At 41.8% G+C, this 20948-nt stretch overlaps 1 protein-coding gene across 1 annotated transcript; it reads left to right on the top strand.

Annotated features, from left to right (window-relative positions):
* Positions 1 to 5713: 5713 nt before the first annotated feature.
* LOC145404947 (uncharacterized) lies at positions 5714 to 20878 on the top strand. The gene is made up of 5 exons (XM_080276453.1): positions 5714 to 5878; positions 6314 to 6433; positions 18966 to 19159; positions 19947 to 20057; positions 20809 to 20878. The coding sequence occupies exons 1-5, from the start codon at positions 5714 to 5716 to the stop codon at positions 20876 to 20878; spliced, it is 660 nt and encodes a 219-aa protein (XP_080132579.1).
* The last annotated feature ends 70 nt before the right edge of the window (positions 20879 to 20948 follow it).

Below are 20948 nucleotides of genomic sequence, written 5' to 3' on the forward strand. Positions count from 1 at the left end.
TATTTACGGACCAGCCAATATATTTAATTAATGTGTTGTAATTAGACTAAACTATATAATTAACCTTACTGTGTACTTATATTTAACTTATTGTAATCTTACTTACTACTATGCATCATACGTAATAAATCCCAATATACGTTATTCTTCTTCCATTACCTCAATAAAAAAAACGTGATGATTCTCCTAATTACCTCAATTAATCCCAATACAGGTGGTGGTGTCTGGAGCACTGTAGTAGCGTAAGAGAAATTAAATGTATTATATGCAAAAATAAATCGCTAAGGTGGTGGTGTTAGGAGCACTGTAGTAACACAGGAGAATTTAAAAGTATTATATGCAAAAATAAATCGCTAAGGCGGTGGTGTTAGGAGCACTGTATTAACATAAGAGGATTTAAATGTATTATAAGCAATAATAAATAGCTAAGATGGTGGTGTTAGGGGTCCTGGCGGTCGTCCACGTGGCCATATAGCCTTACTTCCCGGTAATTCATTTTTTCATCATCCGGGGCCATGATTCGAATCCATCAATCGGTCTTATGTAGTGACCAATGGTGGAATGCTGAGGGTTGGTCTCTCTCTCTCTCTCTCTCTCTCTCTCTCTCTCTCTCTCTCTCTCTCTCTCGACAAGATTTAATAAACCGCTTCACGTTCATTGGGAAATCCTCTCAGTACGGTAAAATTCAGTATCTATCTGTCTATCTATCTATCAGTCTATCTGTGTACCCTTTCTATTACCAAAGTATTGCAAGTTACATCTGTCTATCTATCTGTCTATCTATATCTGTCTATCTATCTGTCTATCTATATCTATCTATCTATCTATCAACCTACCTACCTATCTATCTATCTATATCTGTCTTTATCTATATATCAACCTACGTACCTATCTATAAATCTATCTATCAATCTACTTGTCTATATCTGTGTGTCTGTCTATCTATCTATCAACCTACGTACCTTCCTATCCATTTATCAGTCTGTCCATCTGTCTATCAGTCTATCTATCTCCCTATCTATCACATCTTCCAGCTACCTATCAGTCTTCATGTATCCCAACTGGTACACAGGCTGATCAACTGAGAGACAGACAGATAGATACAGATAGATAGATAGAAAGATGGATAAATAGATAGATATAGATATAGATAGACAGATAGATAGGCAGACAGATACAGATAGATTGACAGATGGATGAAGAGACAGGCAGATAGATAAATAAATAGACAGAAGGACAGTCAGGCAGATAGATAGACAGACAGATAGGCAGATAGGTAGGTGGGTGGACTGGCAGACGGCGAAAAATAATGAAGAGAATTACAAAAATCTCAGCATGAGACTGATTTTGTGTGTGTGTGTGTGTGTGTGTGTGTGTGTGTGTGAGAGAGAGAGAGAGAGAGAGAGAGAGAGAGAGAGAGAGAGAGAGGGTGGGGGAGGCATGGGGACAAGGCAGAGTGGTTAGTCAGGCAGGGGTGTGGTAGAGGGGGTGAGGCAGAGTGGGAGACCCGGGTAGGCAGGAGCGAAGCAGGGGTGTGAGGCAGTTAGAAATGAGGCAGGGGGGTGAGGCAAAGGGGTGAGGAGAGAGAGGTTAGGCCTGGGGGGATAGGTAGGGGGGTGAGGCATAAGGAGTTGAGGTAGGGAGTTAAGGCAGGGAAAGGTGAGGTAGGGGGTGAGGCGGGGATTGAGGTATGGGGTGGGGTAGGGAGGGGTGAGGTAGGGGGTGAGGCAGGGGGGGTGAGGCAGGATAGGCAGCTTACACATTACGGTACCTGTTCAGTCTTTAGTTACCCCTTGAAGAATTAACACCTGAGTGGCAACGTTCAGGTGAGAGGAGAGTGGGAGAGTGGAGTGGGGAGTGAGTGGGGAAGTAGGCAGTAGAGTAATAGTGAGGAGTTGGAGAGCGGAGTGGGGGACGATGGAGAACTGGGGATTGAAGTGGATGAGTGAGTGGGGTGGGGAGTGGGCAGAAGTTAGGAATGGAGTGGATCTGAGTGTGGCTGAGGTGATGAGTGGGAAATGAATGAGGGGAATGTGGGAAATGAGGCCAAGAAAGGTATGAGTGGGGAATGAAGAGGTGAGTGGGGTGTGGGGAGTGGAGTGGGGAGTGGGGCTGAGGGTTGAGTAAGACTGAGTGGGGAGGACAACGATGATATAAATTTTAACAGCATGCAGTCAGTTGCGGCCGAGTCATGCCCAATTTTGTGTACGATTTTTCGCCAGATATTTGGAATCCTCTACAGGTCATACCGCTGGGTGGAATGTGCTGGAATTTCGGATGAGCAAGTCCATTACGTCAGAGAAGGCGCGTGTCAAGTCTGGTGTCATTGCGTGTGTCCGGGGCTGCGTGGCGGGGAGTACTGTTCACCCCATCAATATTTTTAACTCTCTCTCCCTCTATCTCATCAGTCTTCCAGCATGCCATGCACAAGGGGGCATTCGGTTCTATACTATCATACATTAGATAGTGCATTTTTTCCACATCAGGACTGTGTGATCTAAATCTCTTTCCCACAGGGTTGTTATGGTTTAAATCAAATGATTTAAATCAGTGTGACAAAACCATGATTTAAATCAAAATGGCTTTTTTTTTTTTTTTTAAATACAAATACAGTAAAAATGAAGAAGACAGAGACTGTGATGGATGTGTATTGCACAGATGCATCAAGTCTGCTTGGCCTGTACTCTTCCTGCACTGATCTCGATTAAGTCAGGCATCAGTGATTACCTTTTGTTACAAGGCAAATATTAGAAAACAGAGGAAAGAAGGCTCTTTGATAATAACAATAAATGCTCCGGTTAGGAAAGCCTTTAATGCATCAGGTCTTTTTAAGTTGTATAGCAATTTTTGGGTAATAAATGTATGATGCCAAAATATCATTTCATTTAACAATTATAAAGACTTAGTAAAAAAAAAAAAGTCTTCAAAACATTCAATTTAAATATAAAAATCTGATTTTAAAAAATTACTACAGTTTTAAATTACATCTATCTATCTGTCTATCTATATATCTATATCTATCTATCTATCTATCTATCTATATATATATTCGTGGTAGGTGGGGGCGCTCACCATCCACTCACTCCATGTAGTGCTGCTCTTGGGTGTCTGCCCTTTTCTCTCTTCCATCCTTCTTTCCTTCCATCCTCTTCTGCCTGTCTTTCCTTCATTCTTTCCTTGTCCTTCTGCCTACGGGTGACTTTACACTCCCTGTTCTGTCTTTCTTTCCTTTTCCTTCTGCCTGTGGATGACTCTACACTAAGTGACAAGCCAAATGGTTTCCTGTACACCAGGAAACCATTTACTACGCTGGGTGGTAACCATATAACCAAATTTTGGCGCCTGATGGTTTAGTGGGTAATTATTGCGCTCCAGTCGGATTGAGCCGGTGAAGGTTTATATCCAAGGAATGGTTGGGGTTGATTGCTCATGTAATGCCACTCAGGGATGAGTAGGCTGGTCACTCTCATCTTAAATGTCGAGACCAACTGCCTAGCCCCGGGCTCCTACGGTCCTCATGGAGAAATGTAGGATTGGACGATGGATGGATGGATATATATCCTTAGAGGAAGCCAGTCAGAACATCCCATCACTAGAACTTGACTCTCCTGAAATTGTTCCACTTCAAATACAGACAAGGTACGTGAAATCCCTCCTAGACAATTTACCTACCAACAAAGCTCCAGGCCCAGATGGAATACCGCCAACTGTTTTGAAAAAATGTTCCCAAGAACTTGCCTCTGTTCTTGCTAAATTATTCTGACTATGCATACGTACTTCTTCATTCCCTAGTTCATGGAAAGAAGCCAATATCCACCCATTTCCAAAGAAAGGAAGTTCCTCTGACCACTCTGATTACAGACCAATAGCTGTCACATCTTCTCTTGGTAAGGTTTTTGAAACTGTAATTAATAAGCACATGGTTAAACATCTTGAATCCAACAACTTAATTAGTGATAGACAATATGGTTTTTGTCAAGAAAGATCCACAATTGACATACGCAATCTCTTGACTCATACCATCATTCAATCAGTTGACCTACATGGAGAAACTCACGCAGTAGCCCTGGATATTTCTAAAGCTTTCGATAGAGTGTGGCACCGTTCCCTGTTGTCCAAACTCCCTTGCTATGGATTAAACTCTTTTGTTCCTTTGATTTCCTCATATCTCAGCAACAGAAATATTAAAGTAAGAGTAAATGATGTATATCCCAGTTTCCACTCAAATAACGCCGGCGTGCCACAGGGATCAGTTCTGGCACCAACCCTGTTCCTCGTTCATATTAATGATCTCTTATCTGTCACCTACAATCCCATCCATTCATATGCAGATGACTCAGCACCTCATAGTTCATTCACACTCAGACATTCATTTACAAAGTCTGATATCTCTAACTCTCAACTAAGTACAGCCATCTCTTTAAATCAAGACTTATCCAGGATCAGTGAATGGGGACAAAATAACCTTGTCTCATTTAATGCTAGTAAAACTAAATATATACAATTTACTAATAGACAGGTATTGCCAGAATCTTATATTACCTTCAGTGCTACAAATATTCCCATTTCCAAAAGTATTGAAATTCTCGGCGTCTTAACAATGCCCTCAGCTGGACCTCTCATCTCAGATCACTTACTAAAACCGCCTTAAAGAAACTTGGATTATTGTACAGAGTCCGTAACTTCTTCACTGACGAGCAGTTAGCTATAATTTACAAGTCATGTGCGCTCTCAGCTTGAACACTGCTCACCCTTGTGGAGTGGAAGTGGAGAGTTTGCATTAAAACAACTAGACAAAATTCAGAACAAAGCTGTTAGAATTATTAATGACCCTGCTATTACTAACAAATTACCTCCCCTACAAGTAAGAAGGAATGTTGCCTCCTTTTATTTTTTTACAGATATTTTTATAGCAAATGCTCAGACGAAGTTGCGTCCATTGTGCCTCCTCTCCATGCCTTCCATCGTGCTACACGGGCATCTGGCAGCCCTCATGACTGGAATGTCACTCAGCCATACTGCAGACCTTCTGCCTATCAGAATTCTTTCATTCCCCGAACTGCATCTCTGGAACTCGCTTCCCCAGAGTTGTTTCCCTCCAAACTTCAACCTGCTGCTGTTCAAGTCTAACTGTTACAGATATTTTATGAACAGAGGACACTAGTAATCTGGTGCATGGATTTTTTATTTATTTTTTTATTCATTTGTTTTTCCTTGCTCTGTTCTGTTTTTTAAATAAATAAATAAATATATATATATATATATATATATATATATATATATATATATATATATATATATATATATATGTGTGTGTGTGTGTGTGTGTGTGAGTGTGTGTGCTATTTTTTCCAACCCTGAGTGTGAGTAACCTCCCCCATACAAAGAAGTGCTAGCCTGTGGTGCACTGCCTTACTCCCACTTCCCAGTCACATTATTGTTTTCAATTTTGTAAGTCTGTTTATTTGAACAGTGATATATAATCATGCCTAATGGACGCATTGCAGCAAGTGGGAGGGAAAAAGGCCCAGTGAGTTACTCTTTTGACAGAATTCCCAAAGGCACAAACAAGGTTGGAAAAAAAATCACAGAGTAAAGAAAAAATCTGATTTAAATCCAAAAAATCCAATTTAAATTTAAAAAGTCGATATTTTTTTTTAATCGGTGATTTTTTCCAACCCTGCTTTCTCACTTTTTCTCACTTTCTCACAGAATGAAGGTGCCAAGGCTGTGTTGGGGGTGGGTGTGCGTGGGCGTGGTGGGCGTCCTGCTACCCATCGTCTCATCAATCGTCACCTACACCTCCGTCGCCTTGGGCAGTGAAGCTCTCTCGGTGGACGAAACGGGAGCGGTGATTATTATGCTGACCATGATAAAGGTGAGTATGGGGTGGGGAGAGGGGTAGGGTGGAGATGGGTAAGGCTAGAGCGAGTGGGGTGGAGAGGGGTGTACTTAGGTAAGGTTAGGGCACGAGGGGTGAGGAGAGGTGAGGAAAGGCGAGGGAATGTTACATACATATTAATTTCTATACATACAAGGCGTCCTGATCATGTGTTACGAACTTTAAGAGGATATTCTGGGAGTAATTTTGTGTTGAGAATGCAATAAGAGGGATCCAAATATCATTCGTTTGGGAGTTAAAATAATTCTCTCTCTCTCTCTCTCTCTCTCTCTCTCTCTCTCTCTCTCTCTCTCTCTCTCTCATCTTAAAATTTCACTTTTTCTCTTCTTCAAATTCTTATTTACCTCTTTTCTCCTTCCCTCCTTTCCTCTCTCTCTCTCTCTCTCTCTCTCTCTCTCTCTCTCTCCACAGCTGCTCCTGCTATCCGCTCAGGGCATCTTCCCCATCGACTTGAACAAACTCTTCTACGACATCATAACCAAAGGAAAGAGGTCCATCCGTAAGAACAACCACAACGCCTCTCTCTACCAGGTGAGTGAGTGAGTGAGTGTGTAAGTGAGGGATTGATTGACTGATTGACTGAGCGAGCGAGTGAGTGAGTGAGTGAGTGAGGGAAGGAGGGATTGATTGACTGATTGATTGAGTGAGTGAGTGAGTGAGTGAGTGAGGGAAGGAGGGATTGATTGACTGATTGACTGAGCGAACGAGTGAGTGAGTGAGTGAGTGAGGGAAGGAGGGATTGATTGACTGATTGAGTGAGTGAGTGAGTGAGTGAGTGAGTGAGGGAAGGAGGGAGGGATTGAGCGAGTGAGTGAGTGAGCGAGTGAGAAAAAAATTGGCCATCTCATTCTTCAAACACGTACAATAGAAAACAATAATAATTTCGAGGTGAGTTAGTGAATGACAAAACTAAGAGAGAGAGAGAGAGAGAGAGAGAGAGAGAGAGAGAGAGAGAGAGAGAGTCACCAGGAATGGAGCGCAATAAAATTCTTCCAGTTTGGAATATTCAGGTTTATGGTTATGCTGGTGAAAAGGGAGGAAGGAGGGAAGGAAGGAAAGAAGGAAGGAAGGAAGGAAGGAAGGGAGGGAGGGAGGGAAGGAGGGAGGGAGGAGGAAGGAAGGAAGGAAGGAAGGAAGGAAGGAAGGAAGGAAGTTAAGAGTAAGGAAGTTATAAGGATTAAAAGAAGTTAGGTGAGAGGAAGAGACAAGTAGGAAGGAAGAAGTGAAAAATATTATTCCATAAGAGAGAGAGAGAGAGAGAGAGAGAGAGAGAGAGAGAGAGAGAGAGAGAGGCTAGGAAGAAGGAAGTGAAAAATATGGAGTTACGGTAAAATGGGGATGGGGGACAGAGAGACAGGAGGGAGAGGGGGAGAGGGAGGGAAGGACAAATTAAGAGAAGGATACATTAGGAGAAGATTTGGGTTAGGGGGACAGAAGGAGGGATGGGGAAGAGTGAGGGGTAGACGTGTGGAAAGGGAGGGGAGAAGCGGTATGGACGGAGAGGGAAGAGGGAGGGGAATGAGAGGGAAGAGAAAGGGAATGAAGAGAGAGGTAGGAAATGGACTGGGGAGAGTACAAAGGAGTACAAAGGAAAGCAAACAGCAACAGACCTTATGGTCCTTTCGAGGCTGTTTGTTACAGTGTAGACTATGACTATGAGATCTAACTCTACATGCTGAAGGATAAGGATAGTAAAGCAAGACGGCTTCCCCCGCCTCCAAACCCTCCAGTTAAAACTGGAAAGAAAAAGTGAGAAAAACCACCATGCAGCATGGAAAAACTGACATGGAAAATTCATAGGAAAGACTGGAAAGGAAAAATTACATTCTATAATACATTATCTATAAGCTACCGGTATGAATAACCTGAAAGAGAAAGTAGTAAAGTAAAATGAATAATCGAATCAATAAATAACTAATGCATGATACTATGTAAGGGTACGTTGAGTTAATGCAGACACAGTGTGGAATTTGCACAGTGCACAGTGCAGGTGGTGCGGCAGCCTTGTCTGGCTCTATTAAGGTACGCAGCAGTCAATCAGGCTCCAACTCCATTCATTCCACTGAGACTAGGAACTTTCCCATGTGGGACAACCACACAAGTCACGACCTGAAGCAGTGACCCTTGGTACATTAAAAAAAATCCCGATGGTGGCCACTTAAATAACAAAGACCTTCAGCGATTCACAGCCTATAACAGGTCGAAAGTATGGGTAGTGACCGTTAACTCAGGGCTATCTGAATCACATCATCTTTACTTTTCTGCCCGGAATCGTGCTAAGTCTGTTCTTCGCTTTGCTAAAAATAATTTCATCTGTACTAAATGCTCTCAACACTCCAACTCGAATTCTTCCCGCTCCTTCTGGCACCTTGCCAAAAACCTTTCTAACAACTTTACCTCATCATCCTTCCCTCCTCTTTTGTACCCTGATGGGTCTGTAGCTATTTCTTCTACTGATAAAACAGATCTCTTCACACAGACTTTCTCCTCCAGTTCCACCTTAGATGATTACGGTGCTGTTCCTCCATCTCTTCCTCCCTCTGACCTCCTCATGACTGACATTAAAATTTCTTCAGCTGATGAATTTTCTGCCATCACTGGCCTCAATACAAACAAGACATATGGGTCTGATGGAGTCCCTCCTGTTGTTCTCAAGAACTATGCTTCTGTGCTTACACCCTGCCTAGGCAAACTCATTCGCCTTTGTCTGTCAACTTGTACCTTTCCTTCTTGCTGGATGTTTGCTCTCATCCAGCCAGTCCCAAAGAAGGGTGACCACTCCCAACCCTCCAACTATCGTCCAATTGCTTTAACGTCCTGTATTTCAAAAGTTTTCGAGTCAATTCTCAATAGAAAAATTTTAAGGCATCTTTCCTATCACAACCTTCTTTCTGATCATCAGTATGGGTTCCGTCAGGGACGCTCCACTGGCGATCTTCTCACCTACCTTTCAGACTCCTGGTCATCCTCTTTTCGGGACTTTGGCGAAAGCTTTGCCATTGCACTTGACATCACAAAGGCTTTCGATCGAGTCTGGCATAAATCTTTAATTTCCAAACTGCCCTCTTACGGTTTCTATCCTTTTATCTGTTCCTTCATAGCTAGCTTCCTTTCTGGTCGTTCTATAGCCGCTGTTGTAGACGGCCGTCGTTCTTCTCCTAGATCTATCAACAGTGGTGTTCCTCAGGGCTCTGTCCTATCACCAACTCTCTTCCTTTTATTCATCAATGACCTTCTAAGCTGTACATCTAACCCTATCCACTCATACGCTGATGACGCCACCCTTCACCTTTCCATTCAGTTCCCGCAATGGCCATCTCAGCATTTACTTTAATAAACAAGGGATGAAGCTATGACACACCTAATGTCTGACTTGGCTCGTATCTCTGACTGGGGTAAAAATAATCTGGTTGTTTTTAATGCATCTAAGACTCAGTTCTTACACCTATCAACCCGACAAAATCTATCACAGGTATACCCACTAATGTTTAATGATATTCAGCTTAATCCTGCATCATCCTTGAACATGCATGGGGTTTCATTTACTCAGGACTTATCTTGGAAAGATCATATTACATCTCTTGTAAAATCTGCTTCCAAGAGATTAGATGTGCTAAGCTGACTCCGTTCTTTCTTTACCCCTGCACAATCGTTGACTCTATACAGGGGTTTTATCCACCCCTGTGTGGAGTACAACTCTCATGTGTGGGGAGGCTGCCCACATACAGCTTTTCTCAATAGGGTGGAGTCAAAGGCTTCTCGTCTCAATAACTCTCCTCCTCTTACTGACTCCCTTCAACCTCTGTCTCTTCACCGCACTGTTGCATCTTTATCTCTTTTCTGTCGCTACTTTAATGGTCACTGCTCCTCTGAACTGTCTGTATGCATTCCTCCACCTCTACAACGGGTGCGTAGCACCCGTCTAGCAGCAAACTCTCATCCCTTTTCTGTCCAACTCTCTAATGCAAGAGTTAACCGTTACTCCCAGTCCTTCATTTATGCAAAACGTCAGCTCTGGAACTGTCTCCCTCTGTCTGTATTTCCTGCTTCCTATGATCTCCAGTCTTTCAAACGCAGTGTGTCCAGGCATCTCGAAATGATCGGATCTTGAATTTGGCTCTCTACTGTATTTTGTTTTTCTCTTGGAGGGAACTGTTATTCCTGGGTCATGGCCTTTGGGTCCTTCTTCCTCGCATTAAGAAAAAATCCTAGTCTGTGCATATACTATATTTGCATTTAATAAATTGATCCAGGCTCTAAAAAACTAAAATAAAATAAAAAAGAAAACTATACATACACTAGTGTTTTATTCAGGAGTAAACATATTAATCTGGGGGTTAGACGACAAATACTTATCCAGGCGACCTTTAAAGGTTTGTACTATATTACAATTTACTACGTTGGAGGGCAATTTATTCCATATATTTACAACTCAATTGAAGAAGAAATGCTTAGCATCATGCGACTGGAATCGTTTGCCAATTATTTTATGCCCATTGCCTCTAGTATAATTCGAGTGATCAACTGTGAAGTATTTACCGACAGCCATGTTATCATGTCCTTTGAATGTTTTGAATACTTGAATTAAATCTCCTCGTATCCTTCGCATAGTTAGGGTAAAGAGATTCAGGACTTCTAAACTTTCCTCGTATGGTTTATTTCTCAGTCTAGATATCATCTTTGTCATCCTTCACTGCACTCTTTCAAGCTTTTCCATATCTGTTTTATAATACGGTGACCAAAACTGAACGCAATACTCCAAGTGCGGGCATACTAAAGAAATATACAAAGAGAGGACAATATTATCGAATTTATATTCAAATTCTCAGCCTATGAATCCAATCAATTTATTGGCTTTTTTCACAGCTTTTGTACATTGTTTGCTTGGTTTCAAATCGTTTGTTATTCTAACTCCTAAGTCTTTTTCATGGTTTACCCTATCAGGTTGAACATTATTCATGCTATAACTAGCTCTTACATTTTAAGTGTCAATGTTTAGCATTTTGCATTTATTAATATTGAAATCTATTTGCCAGACTTGGGCCCAGTTAAACAGTTTATCAAGATCTCTCTGAATTGCCTGCCTTTGCAGTGCTGTATCTATTCTGTTACCTATTTTAGTATCATCAGCAAAATTTATAACACAGTACTTCGTCAATATCATTCACATATATCAAGAAAAGAATAGGACCTAACACTGAACCCTGCGGCACTCCGCTTGTAACGTTTATCCATCTGACTCTTTTCCATTTATTACAACTCTTTGCTTTCGTCCAGTGAGCCAATCTTCTACCCACCCAAGAACACTTTCGCTGAAACCGTGTGCCTTTAGCTTCTGAAGGAGTGTTTTGTGTGGAACTTTGTCAAAAGCCTTTCGAAAATCAAGGTAGACCACATCAACAGATTTAGTCTCGTCGTACATGTTCAGTATGTCACTGTAAAAGTCAAGCAGATTCGTGAGGCAAGAGCGATTATTATGAAAACCATGTTGCGAATCTTTTATGAGATTGTTTGTTTCTAATTGTTTCACAAACTTGTCTCTGATAATAGTTTCAAGCAATTTGCAAACCACCAATGTTAAACTAATTTAGTGGTAGTTTTCTGGTTGGGCTCTGTTGCCCTTTTTAAATATAGAGGTTATGTTAGCAAGCTTCCATTCATGTGGCACCTTACTGCTCTTAAGTGATAAGTTAAAAAGTTCAGATAAAGGCTTTGATATTTCATTCTGTAGTTCCTTCAATACACGTTGAGATATTTTGTCTGGTCCTGGTGTTTTATTCTCTTTTACTTTGTTTATTGCAAGCAGTGAGTCACGATTGCTAACTGTAATGTCAGTGATTATGTTGTCCTCTTCTATGGGAATGGGGGAAACAGTAGGAATCGTGTGTATACTTTCTGTTGTAAATACTGACGTGAAGAAAGTATTAAGAATTTTCGCCATCGTAGTTTCATCATCAGTGTGCTCTCTGTTATCTGTGATTAAGGGACCAATTGTCGGAGTTATTACCTTTTAGCTTCTTATGTAACTGAAAAATCCTTTGGGATTTGATTTACTGATGCTTGCAATATGTGCCTCAAGGTTTTTCTTACTGCATTTAATTATTTTTTTGGCTTTTCGTCGAAGGGCATTGTATTAATTTTTGTCATTTTGATATTTTGTGGTATTATAATTCTTATATGCAAGATTTTTTGCTTCTAGACAATGTTTGATGCCAGAGTTCCACCATTTGGGTTTAGAATTTTTGGCAGGCCTTCTGTTCCGCATTGGAATACATAACTTGACGGCATTGTTGAGAGTTTCTGTAAAAAAAATTCCATGCATCATTGATATCTAAAGTTTCGACAATGGGATGCCAGTCACCTGCACCTACAATTGCCTTTAATTTCTTAAAATTTGCTCTCTTAAAGTTGGGCACTTTCTCACAACTGGCCCTGACACTGTCTTCACTGAATTTGATGTTAAATGTAACTATGCGATGATCAATTGTGCTAAATTCTTCTCCTACAATAATGTTACTCAGTAAATTTTCTGACGTAGCTAAGACAAGATCTAGGATGTTAGATTCACGTGTCGGATAATTTACAAATTGATATAAAGAACTTTCCTGCAAGTTTGTATACAGGTCTAACCTTGTGTGTGAGGATAGAGCTTCTCCCCATTTTGGGACTGGTAAATTAAAATCACCAAATAGTACAGTGCCGTGCATACAAGATAGTTCAGCAGTTTGATTGTAGATTTCATTATCGATGTTGAGTGGCTAACCAGGTGGACGATAAATAAACCCAAGAGTGATTTTATGACAAGATTAATTTCTAAGCCGAATATAAATAGTGTCAATGTTTTCAATTTCGACTGGATGAAATCCTCATTTAATATATAACAACACACCGCCCCCTGCTCGATTCTTCCTTTCACTACTAAAATGTGGTAATGGTGCGTGAAGGAGGGAGGGAAGGGAGGAAGGAGGTAGGTAGGTAGGTACGGAGGGAGGGAGGGAGGGAAGAGGGAGAAGGGAGAGGGAAAGAAGAGGAATCGAGAATGGAGGGGAGAGGGAGAGAGGGAAGAAAGAAGGGGGAAGAGGGAGAGAGAGGGAAGGAAGGGAAAGAGTGAAGGAAGGAAGGGAGAGAGAGGGAGGATACCATAAGTGAGATCTCGTCTGTTTCAGTTCCTTTATGTGATGGAGAATACAGTCTCTCTCTCTCTCTCTCTCTCTCTCTCTCTCTCCAATATTCCTTTCATTCCCCCTCCTTCTCTCACCTATTCCCTTTGTCCTCTTCTTTGCCTTTCTTCCTCTCTCTGCCGACAAACCAACCAACCAAAAAACTAAATGTATCCATCTACCTATACACACACACACACACACACACACACACACACACAGATATAGATATATATATATATATATATATATATATATATATATATATATATATATATATTGTTACATAGCCTATGATTTCATCATCCTTTGTGTAATTTTAACGCACAGTTGCTGCATGTTTGATCACGAGCGTGTTCTGCCTCAGTCCCCCCCTTCTACCGTTATAGTAGAGTAAGTCGACATCTCTGTTATACTTTGCGGGATTGTCATCTCTTTGTCCCCATGGCTTCATTTGCGCGTCCTCATTACAAGTTGTATCAAGCTCCCCTGGCCCCTATATAATGAGCTCAGTCTCTGCATCATTGCCACTTAGATCTGCTCCTCATTTTGTTCATATCTCTGTCCTCCCCTGTACAGATATTATTATTGTGAGTGCTCAAGAAATCTCCAACCATCTAGCAGCTGTGTGTAATTTGAGTATAACTGTTGTTGTATTTTTTCTTGTACTGTGTAGCATAAGGTTAATTCTTGGGCCTACTGAGGTTTTGATTAATGTTGGGTTGTGTCAGTTATTTTTGATAATAGTTTGTGTCTGTAATTATTTATCTGGCATTCACTGAGTATTGTCTGGTGTCTCATTTTATCAGGGCTGACTTAGATAAATTTACTCTTGCTAATTTCGTGTTAATACAGTAGAGGCTATTGCAGTTAACCATATATTTAACCTGTTTTTGCCATTACATTATCCTTATGAGTCCTGAATGTTTTGTTGTTAATTTAAGCATTAAACTTTAACTTGTAATTTTACCTAACTCTTTTGTTTTGAACCTGGAACTTTACGGGACAGTAGTGATTTTTAGCATTCTCACTGAAAGTGTACGTTATCTTTCTCTGTTCCGTAACATAAATTTGGCGACCTCATATCAGGATATTCAGGATATTATCATAAGGATATTGCTTGATATTTTGTGACTGTTACTTATTAATTATGTCTACTATTACTACACTTGATGAAGCCAAGGACTTTTTGTCAAATGTGCAAACAGTGTGTGATATAGAAAACAGAACAAAGAATGAACTTAAGCTTGTTGCTCAACAATTGGGAATTGCAGTTCACTCTCATCATTCTAAGGATCAAATTGTTGGCATGATTAATAAAAGCTTGTTTAATGTAACTCCTCCAAATGAGCAAACGCAGATTGAATTAGCTAAGTTACAGCTAGCTCTGCAGGAGGCTCGTGCTAAAGAAGCTGAATTTCAGGCAAATGCTAAGCAGGCGGAATTTCAGGCTCGGATTCAGGAGGCACAGATACAGGCACAAGTTGAACTTGCTAGGATTCAGGCAGACCATGAGTATCGCATGAAACAAGGTGGAACTGGATCATCTAGCTCTGATGATTTTGATGTGGCTAAAAATGTTAAACTTGTCCCTCCTTTTAATGAATCTGATTTAACAAAGTATTTTCAGTTGTTTGAGAGGGTAGCTACAGGTTTTAATTGGCCTAAGGAGTATTGGCCAGTACTCCTTCAAACTGTTCTCACCGGTAAAGCTCAAGTAACTTATGCATCTTTGCCTCAGGATCAGTCTGATAATTATGATGTAGTTAAGAGCTTGATTCTTAAGGCCTATGAGCTTGTTCCTGAAGCCTATAGAGTAAAATTTAGGACAACTTACAAGCAAGATAAGCAATCCCATGTTGAGTATGCAAAAATCAAAGAAGATCTGTTAGAGCAGTGGTTAAATTCTAAGAATGTGGATTCTGATTTTGGTAAATTTAAGCAGATGATTTTGCTGGAGGATTTCAAAAGGTGTATTTATAAAGATGTAAGCCTATATCTTGATGAGAAAAGAATAGATAATTTGTCTGATGCTGCAGTTTTAGCTGATGAGTATGTTCTCACTCACAAGAGATATTCTAGAGAAAAAGGGAAAGCTGAGAGTAAGTACGTTGCCTCTACTCAGAGTACAGGTAACAGGAAAGAGAATAAGGATGATGTTTCTCAGGAAGTAAATACCAGCTTCACCTCTAGATTTCAGAAAAGTAAATGTACTTATTGTAGTAAGCTTGGTCATACTACGGGGAGATGTTTCAGGAGACAGCGTGATGTGAACAAAAAGGAGTCTTTAAATATTCAGTCAATTGGTCTAGTGTCCACTCTTGAGAGTTCCCAGAATTCTTTAACTGAGTTAACTGAACCTGCTTTGAGGGGTAACTTAAATTCTCATGATGGAGCTCCTCTTTTGAGCAGTAACGTGGGTGACACTCTCAAGAGTTCATGTGCTAATTTCCTGTCTGATGGTTTTGTCAGTCCTCTGGACAGTAATGACAGGAAATCAGTTAAAATATATCGTGATACAGGTGCTTGCCAATCCCTTATGCTGACCAGTGTTCTAGGCTCTAATTTTAATTCCTCTGATGAAACTGTAATCTTACAAGGTGTAGGGAATAATTACTTCTCTGTTCCTCTGTGCAGAGTGAATTTAGAGTCTGGTTTTGTTAATGGTTCTGTTATGGTTGGGTTGGTTGAGACACTCCCAATGTCAGGTGTAACTTTCTTACTTGGAAATGATATTGGTGGAAGTCAAGTGTGTCCAGCTCCTCAGTTGTCTAGTGAGCCAGTGGCTGTGTCCCGGGATTGTGATGTCCCTGATGTGTTCCCTGCATGTGCTGTCACTAGGGCTAAGTCTAAAGTTACTGGTGATTTAGAGGATAATGATGATGATGATGTTATCCTAGCTGACACTTTTCTTGCTAATTTGGACCACTCACCAGATGAGGCAGTACCCCGTAGTGTTGATAATTTGTCTCGTCAAGAGTTGGTTGAGTTGCAGGTTGCTGACCCTGAGTTGAAAGGTCTAGCTAACTCTGCTTACAGTGAAGAAGAGTCAGCCGGTGCTTCTACTTGTTATTATGTAAAGTCAGGAGTACTTATGAGGAAGTGGAGACCCCCAACAGCATCAGCCGACTGTGAATGGGAGGTTGTACATCAAGTTGTCATCCCTCGTGTTTGTAGGCAGGATATCATTCGAGTGGCTCATGATTCCAGTTTGGCAGGACACCTTGGAGTGAGGAAGACTGTGGCACGCATTTTGAAACACTTCTACTGGCCAGGTATCTTCAGGGATGTTTCCTGGTATTGTAAGTCTTGTCACACCTGTCAAGTTGTGGGAAAGTGTAATCAGACCGAAAAGGTTGCACCTCTAGTTCCCATTCCTCCTTTTGAGGCGCCTTTCACCCGTGTGTTGGTGGATATTGTGGGCCCTCTTCCTAAGACTTCTTCAGGATTTTCTTATGTGTTGACCATGATTGATATGGCTACTCGTTATCCTGAAGCCATTCCACTTAGAAACATCTCAGCAAAGAACGTGGTTAAGGAAATGCTAGGGTTCTTCACAAAGTTTGGTCTGCCCAAGGAGGTACAGTCATACCTGGGAAGTAATTTCATGTCAAACGTTTTCAAGCAGTCTCTGAAAGAGTTGGGCATCACCCAGATCACGTCTTCAGCTTACCATCCCCAGACCCAAGGAGCGTTGGAGAGATATCATCAAACACTCAAATCGATGCTCAAGAAATACTGTTTGGAACATCAGAAAGACTGGGATAAAGGTCTTCCATTCGTTGTGTTTGCTGCAAGAGAATCTCCAAATGAATCACTGGGCTTCTCACCTTTTGAACTACTGTTTGGCCATGAAGTAAGAGGACCCCTTAAGCTACTCAAGGAATGCTGGCTGTCGGAGGAAGATGACGTCAACCTGCTGGAGTATGTGATGAAGTTCAAAGAACGGCTGTCCACTGCTTTACAGCTGGCGAGAGAGAATTTAGGAGCTGCTCAGGAGAAGATGAAGACTTGGTATGATAAGAAGTCCAGGTTACGCCACTTTCAGCCAGGAGATCAGGTTTTGATTCTGCTACCAGTTCATGGGCAACCTCTTCAAGCCAAGTTTAGTGGCCCTTATTTCGTGGAGAAGAAACTCAGTGATGTCAGCTATGTCATCGCCACACCAGATCGTAGAAAGAGCAAGCAACTATGTCACATCAACATGCTAAAGTTATATCACAGGCGGGACGAAAATAATCCAGTATGCACTGTAGCTGTTCCACCCGAGTCTGCAAGTGAAGCTCTCCCATGCAGTATGAGCCTGAGTGATAGTTTGGGGAAGAATCCTGATATCATGAATGATCTCCAGACTAAGCTTTCTCATCTACCACCCAAGGAAAGGCAGGAGTTTCGGCATTACTGCAGGAGTACCCGCAAGTGTTCCGTGCCACTCCAGGAAGAATCACTGTGTTGATGCATGATGTCGATGTTGGAGACGCAAAGCCAATTAAATTGCCTCCTTACCGTGTGAACCCAGTGAAAGTTCCTCTCATCCAGAAGGAGCTTGGCTACCTGTTGGACCACAAGATGATTGAGCCCTGTCAGAGCGAGTGGAGTTCTCCTGTCACTCTAGTCCCTAAGCCAGGTGGGTCACAGAGGCTTTGCATCGACTACAGACGTGTTAATCAGATAATCAAAACAGACACTTACCCTCTCCCTCGTGTGGAAGATTGCATAGACAAGATCGGAAAGGCTAGGTACATAAGTAAGTTTGATTTGTTAAAGGGATACTGGCAAGTACCTATGACTGAACGTGCTAGGGAGATCTCATGTTTTGTAATATTAGGAAAGACCTTTGCATGGTCTGTAATGCCATGTACAGATTGTTTTAGAGTAATAAGAAATTTCCTTTGTAAATTTCTTTTTTCTTTGTGGGGAGGTGTTACATAGCCTATGATTTCATCATCCTTTGTGTAATTTTAACGCACAGTTGCTGCATGTTTGATCACGAGCGTGTTCTGCCTCAGTCCCCCCCTTCTACCGTTATAGTAGAGTAAGTCGACATCTCTGTTATACTTTGCGGGATTGTCATCTCTTTGTCCCCATGGCTTCATTTGCGCGTCCTCATTACAAGTTGTATCAAGCTCCCCTGGCCCCTATATAATGAGCTCAGTCTCTGCATCATTGCCACTTAGATCTGCTCCTCATTTTGTTCATATCTCTGTCCTCCCCTGTACAGATATTATTATTGTGAGTGCTCAAGAAATCTCCAACCATCTAGCAGCTGTGTGTAATTTGAGTATAACTGTTGTTGTATTTTTTCTTGTACTGTGTAGCATAACGTTAATTCTTGGGCCTACTGAGGTTTTGATTAATGTTGGGTTGTGTCAGTTATTTTTGATAATAGTTTGTGTATGTAATTATTTATCTGGCATTCACTGAGTATTGTCTGGTGTCTCATTTTATCAGGGCTGACTTAGATAAATTTACTCTTGCTAATTTCGTGTTAATACAGTAGAGGCTATTGCAGTTAACCATATATTTAACCTGTTTTTGCCATTACATTATCCTTATGAGTCCTGAATGTTTTGTTGTTAATTTAAGCATTAAACTTTAACTTGTAATTTTACCTAACTCTTTTGTTTTGAACCTGGAACTTTACGGGACAGTAGTGATTTTTAGCATTCTCACTTAAAGTGTACGTTATCTTTCTCTGTTCCATAACAATTTATATATATATATATATAAATATATATATATATATATATATATATATATATATATATATATATATATATATATATATATATATATCCATCCATATATCATCCTATCTATATATCCGTCCGTCTGTCAATCTGTCTGTGTCTGTCTGTCTATCCATCTATTATTTATCTATCTACCTATCATCCCTTCTATAGGTACCGGAAGTCCAGCACACACCCTGTCTCCGTCGCTTCCTGTGTGAGATGGAGGTAATAGCCCGCACCAGCGATAACTACCTGCCGAAGGAGCCGAAGGAGGTGAACGGCAGGATACTGGAGGAGGAGGTGGCCCCGGAGGACGTAGATCCCATAGAAGAGATGCAGATAGAGGCGATAAGGGCGCTGTATAGGTCAGTGGTTAGATATGGTTGGGTTGGATGAACTGACAGAGGCTAGATTAGGGAAGGATGGGATGGGTTGGGGCGGGATGGGATGGGTTGGGATGGGATAGGATGGGTTGGGTTGGGTTGGGATGCGTTGGGGTGGGATGGGATGGGATGGGATGGGATGGGATGGGATGGGTTGGGGTGGGTTGAGATGGGATGGGAGAAGTTAAGTTGAGCTGGGTTGAGTTAAAGATTTGGGGGTTAGACTAGGTTAGGTTTGGCTTGGCTGGGTTCGGTTGAGTGGCAGGAAGCTAGGTTAGGTTAGGTTAGAGGAGGGGAAATTATACTATGTTTGTGGAAAAGGAGAGTAGAAAACAGTGAGGAGGTTGGGTGGAATGGAAGGGTGGGTGGAATGGAAGGGTGGGTGGAATGGGAGGGTGAGTGTAAAGGAAGGGTGGGTGTAACGGAAGGGTGGGTGGAATGGAAGGGTGAGTGGAATGGATGGGTGGAAAGAATGGGAGGGTGGGTGGAATGGAAGGCTGGGTGGAATGGGAGGGTGAGTGTAATGGAAGGGTGGGTGGAATGGAGGGGTGAGTGTAATGGAAGGGTGAGTGGAATGGAAGGGTTGGTGGTTTGGAAAATGTAGGCAGGTCACAAGATTAGAATATTTCATTTTTACATCTGATTTACTTTGAAGAAACCCATTTACACACACTCTCTCTTTCTCTCTCTCTCTCTCTCTCTCTCTCTCTCTCTACCTACCTACCTACCTACCAACCTATCTATCTATATATCTATCTATCACCCACAGAGAGAGCGACCCGACAGGAGAGCTCTCGGCCAAGGGAAGACGCGCCCTGGCTGTGGTGGAGGGGCTGACAGGATCGGCGTGTGAGACGGCGTATAGACTCTGCCCGGGACGGTGAGTGGATGGATGGATATAGAGGGAGTGATGGAGGAAGGGAGGGAGGGAGGGAGGGTGGACAGATGGACAGATGGATGGTTAGAGGAAGGGAGGAAAAGTGGATGGATAGATGGATGGATGGATGGATGGGTGGGTGGGTGGGTGGGTGGATGGATGGATGTTTGGATAGTTGTAAAGACTGAGTGACAGATGGTTACATATTGGATAGTTACAAGGACAGATGAAAGAAGGAGAGCATGAAGGGAGAGGCTAGTTAGTGAGTGTAAAGAATTGGTTTATTAGTAGTATGGATAGATGGACAGATAGATAGACAGATGAAGAAATATACAGGAAAATATGTGGACCTGTAAATCTCTCTCTCTCTCTCTCTCAACCTATTCTCTACTATGCAAAAATGGGCAGTGAATATACAATTAATCTTTAACTTAAGTCTCTTCCTCCTCCTACGAGAGAGAGAGAGAGAGAGAGAGAGAGAGAGAGAGAGTGTGTGTGTGTGTGTGTGTGTGTGTGTGTGTGTGTGTGTAGGGGTGACGTATGTATTGGTATATAGGGAATTATAAAGGTAAGGATCAAACAGGTTCTCTTGACTCCATAATGAAACACACACAAACACACACACACACACACACAAACCTTAATCTCTCTCTGTCTTTGTCTCTGTCTGTCTGTCTGTCTCTCTCTCTCTCTCTCACACACACACACACACACACACACACACACACACTAACACACCCTCTATTCTCCACAGGTTTACGGCCTCCATGCTCTACCACACTGTGTTTGACGAGATAAACTTAGTAGTCCGCGACCACGACTAACCCAGACTACCCAAAGGCTTCACCCGAGGACTACACAGACGACCTGGAGGGGGGTGTAGGCTACGAGAGA

Source organism: Coenobita brevimanus, chromosome 7 (assembly GCF_032717465.1).
Source record: "Coenobita brevimanus isolate Jiangsu-jjx chromosome 7, ASM3271746v2, whole genome shotgun sequence".
NCBI classification, from domain to species: domain Eukaryota; kingdom Metazoa; phylum Arthropoda; class Malacostraca; order Decapoda; family Coenobitidae; genus Coenobita; species Coenobita brevimanus.